General features: G+C 38.8%; 1 protein-coding gene across 1 annotated transcript in view; it reads right to left on the bottom strand.

The window, feature by feature from the left end:
• The window catches only part of LOC134641576 (alpha-2-macroglobulin-like), an 87,025-nt gene that overhangs the window by 2,123 nt on the left and 73,666 nt on the right, over positions 1-11,236 (bottom strand). The window contains exons 26-36 of the mRNA XM_063494050.1: positions 11,003-11,159; positions 10,816-10,890; positions 7,870-8,032; positions 7,608-7,795; positions 7,068-7,280; positions 6,119-6,243; positions 5,862-5,952; positions 5,686-5,754; positions 5,494-5,599; positions 5,291-5,332; positions 4,087-4,205 (exon numbers count right to left, since the gene is read on the bottom strand). Of these exons, the coding sequence (XP_063350120.1) occupies positions 4,087-4,205; positions 5,291-5,332; positions 5,494-5,599; positions 5,686-5,754; positions 5,862-5,952; positions 6,119-6,243; positions 7,068-7,280; positions 7,608-7,795; positions 7,870-8,032; positions 10,816-10,890; positions 11,003-11,159 (1,348 nt within the window). The remainder of the gene's footprint in view (positions 1-4,086; positions 4,206-5,290; positions 5,333-5,493; positions 5,600-5,685; positions 5,755-5,861; positions 5,953-6,118; positions 6,244-7,067; positions 7,281-7,607; positions 7,796-7,869; positions 8,033-10,815; positions 10,891-11,002; positions 11,160-11,236) is intronic.

Genomic DNA, 11,236 nt, shown 5'->3' with positions numbered 1-11,236 from the left:
GTTATATAAAAGTATAAAAGCTGGAATTTGCAAAATAAATAAATATAAGGGAACCACCTATAGAAGGTAAACCCCTGTATCAACAATAAATCCAGGGATACACATAAATGATTACTTTAATAAGACTATGTGTTAGGAGGTAGATGTAAGAGTATAAAAGTGATGCCTACAAGTGATGGATGGATGGAGAGAATGTAGAGCAACGCTAAAGCCGAAGGCAGACTCTATCGCGATCAGACCCTGCTCTTAAATACACAAACCTTCAGCCACCTGCAGCTCAGACTCCATTCTATAGTGTGCTACAGCCCTCTAGTGATTGTGTGTCATGCTGACTGAAAGTGTGCTGATACATCAGTCATTTGGGTTCACTTGCTGGTTCTCTGCTGCAGCTTTTGTTACTGTGACAGTTAAACTTAACCGTTTTTCTCAGTGGACACTGCACAACAGCACTGAATGTGATTCTGTTTTCCAGTAACAATCTGTCAAAGTGAATATTAAATCCCTGGCCAGCTCAGCCTGTTCTGTTTGGAGTTTGCATGTTCTCCTTGTCCTTGAGTGGATTTTTTCTTCTGGCTTTTTTCGACATACACATTGGGTTACTACAACTACACAGGGGTCCCCAACTAAAATAGCAGGAGGTCCACTACCTCTATCCTCCAATCAATCTGGAGTCTGAACATTTGAAAAGAACCAACAAAAATTCTTTTATTTTTATTTAACATTTAATTAACAATATAGATTTTTGTCTGATAACTATTAATCAATTATTCATATGCCCATTAAATCATCTGCTGAACAGAAAAGTGTAATCCAGTTCAAGTACTAGTATTAAACAAAAAACAATTTAACAATGAAATTATGCAATAATCTTTACCACATCTACTGCATAAGAACCAACATTAAGGTGTCTAGATGCATGCTCAATCATCCAGGTAAGTAAATCCCAAAAAGTTGATTCCGTTCATCTGGATGTAGCGTTTTTAGTGGGAGAAACGTTTCGTCACTCATCCAAGTGACTTCTGAAGTATGTGAAAAGGGAAAGACCATGTCTGAATCAAGGAGGGGGCCTAAGGGTAAAACTTTCATCATCTTACAATGCTGTGATTGCAGCCATTCTCCAACTCTCTGTGAATGGTACTCATGACCATTGATCAATGTGCTTTGATCAGTGGTTGGTCATAACAATTTGCATATTAATGCATATTAACTGACTTCACAGCTCATTGTTCATTCAGTGGGCTAGTTTCAGTCATTGTGCAAAGGTACTGTTTATAAGGTTGGGAAAACCTGTAGTCAGCTGAGACTGAAGAAGTCACTTGGATGACTGTAAATGCTATGTCCAGATGAACAGAAACAACTTTTGGGGACAACATTTAGGTGCAAACAATTCACCTACAAAAACCTCAACATTCACGAAAATTAAGAAGTGCTTTAAACTGTGCAGTAAATATGTTTGACAAATTCAAAAAATGTAACTTAAAACATACTGCAAGACAGTGCTGGCTCTAACTTCAGTGGGAGAGAAACCCACGTTGAAGAGCCGCAAAGGTTGTTCTTCTTTGTCGTTGTTTTGGCAGTTGTTGGTGCAATACCACCACCACATGGCTTGGAGTGGAGAAAGTCACTGTGCCATTTCCTCGTTACCTTGTGTGTGTATATTTAGTGTGTATTCACCTCTGTTCCTTGTCAGAATGTCTGTTTGTCTTCCCCTGTGTTACCTCAGCCCGCAGTCTCCTTGCGTTTCAGGCTTGATTTCTTGTTTCTCAGTTTTCCCAGTTTTCTAATTTCTGTTCATGCCATCCCCACTTCTGTTTGTATCCCCACATTTGTAAATAAACTCACTCACAGTAACCAGTGCCTGCTCTTGGGTCTACTTCTCTCTCTAGCCACAGACAAAAAGTATTCCACTTTTTTTTTCTCAAAAAAAAAATGTAATTTCAAATGATTTATTTGCAAGTAATCATCCTCTGCCATTGCACATTAATTAGTATTTTTTTTAAAAAAAGCAGTAGTAAGTAGTACAGCTTGATTACTCTCAAACCATCACTCCCAAAACTTTTCTCTTATGCCTACAAGTGTGTACTAGCATAAACTGTATTAACAAAATGCCAGTACAAAAACCGGTAATCGGAGTAGACATCAATGGACATGCAGGTGAAGGGAACAGGGTGTTGGGTAGTCATGGTGTGAAGCAGAGAAATATAGAAGAACAGACAGATTTTGTGGAAAATAATGGAAATGGCTGTGATGAATATGTACTTCAAGAGAAGGGAGGAATATGGAGTGATTGTATAAGAGTGGAGAAAGGTGCACACAAGTTGAAGAAGCAAGAATTAATGAAGCATCAATTCTTGCCATTAATTGAAGAATTAGTGAAGGAGTTAAGGCAGGCTCTGGGTGGTGGGGAGGAATTACCAGGTGACTGGGAAAGTCTAGCTGTAGAGAGATGAGTAGAGATGAGAGAATATTAGGAGGCTAGATCTAAAGCAAGAGGAAGGTGGTAAAGGAAAAGGCTTGTAAATTGTATATGAGGCTGGACACTAAGGAAAATTGTGGGGGAGAGAGAGAGATCAAGCTGGAAAGGATGTGCTGCAGGTCAGGGTGTATCAGATAAGATAGAGTTAGAAATGTCCTATCAATTGACGAGAGTATGTTGAGAACATTGTACAAGTACTCTGAAGAGCTCACAAATGTAGAAAATGAGAGAAAGAGAAGGACACATGGGAGACAATTAGTGAATGGATGTCATGACTGACTGTGTGGCAGGCAGATTTATGGACCTGAATTTACAGAAACCAGGAAGCAACATGCAACAGTACTCAGATTAAAAATAACTAAGACATTTCTACATTGGAAAACACAGAGGACACAAGATACACAGCAAGAGAGAGGATGCAACAAAGAACAGAAGCAAACTGAGGGCATAAATACACGGGAGGAGATTTGAACAGAGAGGAGACGCTGGGGGAACACAACTGAAGAGAATCTAACCAATGAGACAAAGGAAGCTATCTGAACATAACGCACACGAGACACAGGCTACCAGAATAAAACAGGAATGGACTGAGACAGAGGGGTAAACAAACATGGAGAAGGGCCAGGACACAGATAGACACGGGGACATGACTGGGAAGATAGGGATGCCAGAACACAGAAAGATATTCAATTTAAACTGAAACCAAGAACAGACTCTAAGAATCTCAACATAATGAAAACGCTGATCGCGAGAAAGGGGGAAATTAAACCACACAGCATGTAATTAATTTTGGTGAACTTGGCTATCAGGATAGACAATTGTTTGCAAGAAAGAGAGACTAAGGCTACGTTCACACTGCAGGCGAAAGTGCTTCAAATCCGACTTTTTTGACCCTATGCGACCCATATCCGATCATGGTATGACAGTGTGAACAGCACAAATCTGATATTTTCAAATCCGACCTGGGTCACTTTCGTATGTGGTACGGAATCCGATACATATCGGATACATAAGTGACTGCTGAATGGTCATGTCGCATTAAATCCATCTTTTACGTCACTGACACAAGACAGACGCCAATTATCAACGCCCGAGAAGACATAGTGAACACCACCTGGCCATCCAGTGAAACTGTTGGGAAGACAACGTTGGAGAAACGTGAACATTTTATTTGTACTGTATAATCTGCAGATTCTGACAGAAATCTGCAACTATCCTTTGAAGCTCCTCTCTAAAACAGCAATAAGGATAATTATTAGGCCATATGTAAGTAACAAAAGAACTTTATATCTTAAAGCAAAATTGGGAAATGTAAAGTCCGAAACAAGTCTTTATATTAAGGGCCATCAGTCAAACAATACTGTTTGGTCTGGGTCTAAACAGAGATCGTTGTGTGTGACATCATCTTTTGTGCATGCAGGCCGCTTTGAGGGTTCACACTAGAGCGCGTTTGCTGTCACATTTTATTTGTAGTGTGAACAAGCAGCCAAAAAAAATCGGATTTGATCAAAAAATCGGAATTGAGCATTAAGACCTGCAGTGTGAACGTAGCCTAAGAAGGGGGGCAGACTTCGCGTTGGTCAGGGTGACCAACATGCAGTGCCCTTCACCTCCAGGTTTGCTCCTCGGGCCTCTCCACCTTCTTCTGCCTCGGCATGCATCTCGCCTCTGCCTGCTGGACATGTGGCCGATGCAACTGGGATAAACGAGGCTACACACCTGCGAAGCGCTGTAGGAGCGATTATGTGTATTACATTTTTTTGGGCCATTTCCTGGCCTCCTGTCCCACTTGGCCAAAAGAGGCCAAGCGGGACAGGAGGTAGGCGGTCCCTCTCAAGACATCAAGGGTCCGTGCATGCAGCCATGCAACCAGCAGTGTTTAAGGCTTTAGTCAGTGATGTTCTACGTGACTTTCTGAACCAGTATGTATTCAAATATTTGGATAATATTCTGATTTTCTCCAGGCCTTATGAAGAACATGTTCAACAGTTACACACTGTGTTGCAGTGGCCACCAGACAATAAGCTTTTCGTGAAAGTGAAGAAGTGTTACAAGGTTACATTTTGGAAAAAGAGAGAGATAGCATGGACCCTACCAAGATTAAACGAATGGTTGACTGGCCAGCTCCCATTTTGTGCAAACAGCTCCAGAATTTTTTAGGCTTTGCAAACTTTTGCTGACGGTTCATTAAAAACTACAATTAGATAGAGCAGTTGTTGCCCTGTTCACTGTAAATAAACCTTTTCACAACGGCTTGAGTCTGTCTGTGTGATCTGTTACCTGGGTCCATTTTGCATAACACCTGAGAAGAGGACTTTCTGACCACTCTTTAACATAATTTTGGAGAATAAGAGGACGCTTGATGAGTGGAGAGGAAGTGAATTGGTGCTGATTTTGAAGAACAAGGGTTTAATAAATATAACACAAAAACACATGGAGACGCATATGTAGTACAAGTATCTTTATTAAAATGCAGCTTTTAACTTGAGTGATGACTTCAGGACTGACCAATCATCTTTCTTTAAGCTGCAAAAAAGAAATAAAGTAAGCATGCAATTGTGTTAAAATAATCATTTCAATTTCATTTCAGTTTAAAAAGTGCAGAATCGTCAAAATGCGCTATACAGTTATAACTTTCTATGGCAAACTCTCTCTCTCTCTCTCTCTCTCTCCATATATATATATATATATATATATATATATATATATATATATATATATATATATATATATATATATATATATATAACACCATATATATATATATATATAACACCATATATATATGGTGTTTTTGCTATAGCAGTTTGTTACCTGCAACTGATGGGTAAATGTATTCAGTCTCAGCCTGGTCACCTGAGACAGAAAAGAAAGTGGAAAAATGTGACTTGCTGTGTGTGTCCAACACATTTAAATTTGATACTTCAAATTCTGTTTATTGTTCAATTTGTTGTACAGCTCCACTAAGGAGGAAAGTCTGTCAGTGTGCTGTTGCATGAAAGGAGTGAGAGCTGTACTTGGTTGGTAGTAGTCATAGATTTTGATCATGGCTGGCTTCAGGTTGTCCACTGGAAGTTCTTCTATGATCGTCAAGCTGTAGTTCATGGGTATATCCTTTGGTAACTGAACAGAATTTAAAAAACAGGAGACACACTCTGTAACAAATACAAATATCATCATCTGGTATCCCCACTGTGAATGCCTCTCACCTCCTGTAAATACAGCAGAACATGATCTTCTGTTTGTTCAGCACGATCCACCAATGGGGCACCTTTGAGCTGTGAGGAGACAACATTCTTCTTCTTATTATTATTATCTTCATCCCCTTTATCTCATCACAAACTGATGAAATGGTATCAACATTTCTATTCAGCTAATAACCCACCATCTTTAAAGACTCTGCATGTGGGACAAATCCAGAGAGCATTTTGATATCCAGGATTACCATGTTTGTAGAATTCTCCTTTCCACTGTACCTGTGTTTGAACAATTAAAATATAATTCTACTAACTTGTATCCATAGCTGCTTCATAATCTAGGCTCTAAAACCACATTTCTCACATTTTAATTCACAAACAGTTTCTTACTCTTCCCTGGTAAATAACATTCCTCCACCACATCTCTAACCTGTTAAATACTTACAAGCACTTTATTTTCAGAGTGAGTTTGGGTCTCGGAGATTCACTTGTGGTGTTGACCTCTGGTTTGACCTCCACGCTGAGAGTGGTGACATCAGTCGGAGTTGGGATGTTGTAGTGAACAGAAATCTGGGAAATGGGTAACCAACAGCGGTTTGAAATCCATAATAAGTGAACAAGAGTATCACTAATCATGTTTTCATTTATATTGGTGGAGCAACCTGTTTTAGGAGACTAAGTTATTACACAGCAAATGCTTAGGACAGTTGTGAACAGAAGTTCATGTCCACTGATTGTGGGAATGAATTTCATGGTAATTTGGGGCTTTTAATAATTTCTTTGCATGAAACACAAACAAACAAGGTGAAATCTCAGGCTAGTCACTAAGATCAAAGTTATTTTGTCTGACACCACCAACATCACCCTGTCATAATGTTTAAGAATTCTTCTGTAAGTGGTTCTTTTTTTTTCGTTCATTCAGTCACTTTTCAAAGCTCGTACTGATTATAGGCGATTATAGGGATGTAGATTGACATTTTTAGCTGTTCAAACATGATCATCATTAAAATGATTTACAATGAATGATGATTCAGTCCTTTAAAAAAATGATGGATTGCTCCCTCTAGTTTGCTGGGCCAATGAGATTGGGATCTTGTTCTTGACCAAAGAGAAGGTGGAATGTTACATGGACAGGCAACTGATCATTCATAATGTGGGTGATGTACTTGACTGTTGTACTGAAGTGAGAATTAAATAAATCTACTTTCAAAGTTGAAAAGCTTTGAGCAGAGACTGAAAAAAATGACTTTCGACCATAGTCTCTGGTCTCAGTCTAAGTCATAGGGATAGACAGGCAAATGTGCTTGTCTAACTGAAAGCATACTTTTGAGTTGTAGTGTAAATCTTTTTTATTCTTTTCCTTGAACAATTTCTTACACGATACTGTCACTGACCTGCACTGAAGCACATGCAGTGCCCTTCACCTCCAGGCTGTATTTTCCTGACACTTCCTGCATCGTCTCCTCCTGGTAGAGCAGTTTGTTGCCCTGATTTACATCAAATATCAGCTGACGGCTGTTAGACTGAACTGTTACTGTGCTTGAACCCTCAGGACTGAACACCAGAGTGGAGTAGAGAGCCAGAGCCTGAAGAGCCACCACTGTGTCCTACAAACAAAATCACAGGTATTACATATACTATTTATTTATATATTTATTCTAATAGTGGTGCAAGTTGTCATACTGAGGACTATATATTTTACCGTAATCTTAAAGTAATTCTTTTAAAAATTATCTCATATATCTCAATAAATTATCTCATGGCATTTCAGATTTAGAAGTAATTTTTACAGGACAACAACAACAAAAGTAAAGCTTCAGTACTATATCTCAGCTTTTTACAGCTTTTCCCCTCAAATTTGATTTTCATCACATTTGTCTCAGACTGCATGTTAACTCAAAGATAAGCTTTATGTTGTTTGGGTAGTGTAGTACCTGAGTGGAGGAGAAGCCTCCATAATAGTTCTGCTGGCCAGTCAGCCACCTAATAATATCAGTGGTGTAGCCCAGATCATCAGCAGTTGGGAAGGCATTGAGTTTGGCTAACAGGACATAAGAACTGATCTCCACTGACAGGGAGGCTGATGTTTCTGTTGCTGTCTGAGACCAGTAGAGGAAACCTCCTACAAACACACAGAATAAAAGGTACAGTTATGGTAATAAAGACTGAGTGATTTCCTGCTAGATGGTGACTCACCTTCCCTCACAGCAACTGTGTCTAAGTGCTGCAGAAGGTGAGCGCGGGTCTCCATGTCTCCTGCCAGGGTGAAGACATAGGCTAGCAGAGCTGTAGTGTAGGTGTTGCTGAGGTCACTGATAGACTCCTTGAGACAAGCCAGACTCTTATTCACCACAGGATCCTTTAAGAGACCAAAATAAGGTACCTTATAAAATACCAGTTGAAAAAACTCATTCCACTGTCAAGAAAATCATCTACAGGTTGTCAGTAGCAGGGAGAGATTGTCCAACATTCATCAATATGATAGGCATGCTAGGAAAAGGTGTTTGTTTGAAACCAAAGACAACTTTTCAGTAGAAGCGCATTACATAGACTGTTAAGAACAGGTGTGCCATGTTTTACTTTCGGATTGCTTGCAGTCATGGAGTCAACTATGAATTCTGCTTTATCTGAAAGAGTTATTGAACTTAGTGGGAGCCATTTATCTAAAGGCTGAAGTTGAAATGGATGTTTCCACAAAATTTCCTTAGGGATTAATGAAGTATGCTGATTCTGATTGCCATTCAACATCTATTCTGAATAGTAGGTAGTCCACCAAGGATGGTAGTCTCCCCACTGAGATCATGTTAAAATGAAGATTTGAAAGAGGTAGTTCATTCAAGAAAACCATCAAAGATCTTACAACTATGATAGCTCTAAGGTCCAAAACACAACAATAACACCCACATAAAAAATGAAAGAGAAAGAATATGTAGAATGTGTATTTGTATGTAAGCTGTTCGCATGTTTTCCCTTTTCTTGTTTTATTTTTCTGAAAAGTGAAAAGATAACTGTCATGGTTTTGGGTCATTCAACCCAGAAATTTGAGTCTATGATCCTTTTCTGATTTCTTTGTAATGTTTTAGTTTTTTATCATTTAGTCTAGTCGTGGGTTTTCCTGTCAAGTTGGTTATACTCCCAGCCCATGTTTTCTTATCCCTGTGTCATTCCCTGTTTTCAGTCTGAGTCTGTCATTTCCTCCATGTTGTTGTTCTGCTGTGCTTTCATGTGTGTTCTCTCGTGTCCCCTCTCATTCTCTCGCCCTCTCTCTTGTGTCCCCTCGACCCCTGTGTTAAGCTCGTGTTGTCTCAGTCTACATCTCACTGTGTTTCCTGTTTTATTTTGACAGTCTTGTGCTCCATGTTTAGTGTGTTTAATTTTGCTTCCCCTGTGGGGTAATGTTCATTTGTGTCAGCTGTGTTCGCCATGTGTTTCTATTTTCCTTGTTAACCTTATGTGTATTTAAGTTTTCTGTCTCCCTTTGTTCAGGGTCAGGTCGTCTGCTTGTCTTCTTGTGCTCATGGTATGAAGTTTTCCAACATTCCTTGTGCTTTGATTTCAGTTTAGTTTTTCCCAGTCTAGGTTTAATTTAGTTTAATCTCTGTTCTCTGTTGCCCTTGTACTGCATGTTTTTCCCGGCCTCAATACACGGCTTCTTTTTTGTTAAACCCTTTACTTGCCTCGAGCGTCTGTGTTTGGGTCAGCTTAACAAATACAAGGGCTGTATCCCAATTCAGGGTCTGCAGCCTTAAAGGCCGCATTTTAAGGCCGATTATGTCACAGCAACGCGACGAAGGCTGTCCCAATTCAAAGGCTGCTCGAAATGCGGCCCTCAAATGCGTCCTTCATTTCCCTGAATTTTAAGGATGTGGCGGTGTAGACTTTGTGGCCCAACATATCCCAGAATGCATAGTGCGGCGGTGGGTGTGGATAATTTTGCCAAAAAAAATGGCGGAAGAGGGGTGCCCGAAGAGTAAACTTTTAAAGTAAGTACTGAATATTATGCCACTTATTTATGTGCAAATGTTTAATAACAAAGAACATTAAAACATTACTGTTGGCCACATGTCGGCAAAGTTATGTGACATTAGCGATGTTAGTACTAACTTGGTTTTAAAGCTTTTACTTTAAAATATACGCCGTTCAATAGTTGACCTTAATCTTACAGAGAATGTGATGATTTCATGGATATTTAAAGTAAGCACTGAGAGAAATTTAGTAATGCCAACATATTGAAAGAATAATATTTGTCTCTTATATATAATACATTTATATATATACAGTGTCAAAGGAACCTGTCTTTGAGTGAAGATTTAAGGTGACAGGAAATATAAATAAATGCAGCTTGAATCTTTACTGAAGCTCAGTATTTGAAACAGAGTTCATTCACTGCTGTAATAACTAATACTGATTGAAATAATAACTTTAATATTGGCCATATTATATTTACATAACCAAAGTGAGATGACTTTAGTCTCATGAACAACATTAGCTAATTGTTATTTACTAGCTAATCTTAAAATGACTGTTCAGTACAGAAGTGAAGCCCAATAATCATGATTTCACAGTCCCGTGGTCTCAGCCTCAGATACTTATCAAATCAAAGCTCATGTAGAAACAAACAAACAAATGAACAAAAGATTTTCTCCTTCAGTTCTGTCAAACAAAGCTGTATGAAACGTTTCTAGCTGTTAGTATCATGGTTGCTAGGCAACCTGGGCAGCGCCACGGAGGTCTTTGAGTACGCGGCCCTTGTGGACCATTAAGGCTGCGCACTTTAAAGCTGCAGACCCTGAATTGGGATACAGTACAGCCCATGTCTGCTGCTGCACGCTGTTGGCAATAACTTTGATGCTGATGTCAGTGACTGTTAGACAATTACACTTACAAAAGGCAGTTCTGCTAAGTGGACAATATTAGTAAAGAAATTAAAAAAAAAAGTGCACTTAATCATTTTTTTTTGTTTTTGACGTTATTGAAAAATTTATAAAAAAATGTGTAAACACAAATAGTTATTTGAAAAACTTATTCTTTATCTATAGACAGAGTAATGATTTGGAATCACAATATGAAAAAGTCCTTAAATTTTTTTAATGTCCTTCAATAAGAAATATTAGTTTTATCATGTCACATGAGTTTACTCACATTTTGGGATATATTCATTTCCAGGAAGGCAGCAGTGATGTATGCACTGAGAGTCACTTCATCAGACACACCACCCTGGTGAGTGAAACTAAGTTACTTATATATGTTGTTGAAATTTCTCTCCACATAGAATTAGTACTAGTGTCCAAATGACTGTGACTGTATTACAGCTGAAGTATAATCTTACCTTCATTCTGTTGTTGAACAGTTTGCCCGACTTTTCAAAGCAGCCATTTTCTCCTTGTTTACATTCTAGCCATGTCTTAGCCTCTTCTATCTTTCTTGGGTCAATATAGATGAAAGACTGAGCTTTGGCAAAGCTTCTCACCACAAAAGCAGTCAGCCTGAGGAAAAAAATACAAAAGAAAGAAGAAAAAAACAAAAGCTTACATGTGTTTCAAAAATAATACCAAAGCATTTC

This window comes from Pelmatolapia mariae, linkage group LG14 (assembly GCF_036321145.2).
Source record: "Pelmatolapia mariae isolate MD_Pm_ZW linkage group LG14, Pm_UMD_F_2, whole genome shotgun sequence".
Taxonomy (NCBI): Eukaryota; Metazoa; Chordata; class Actinopteri; order Cichliformes; family Cichlidae; genus Pelmatolapia; species Pelmatolapia mariae.
Note: the sequence above shows the minus strand (reverse complement) of the source record. Positions and strands in the feature narration are given on the sequence as shown.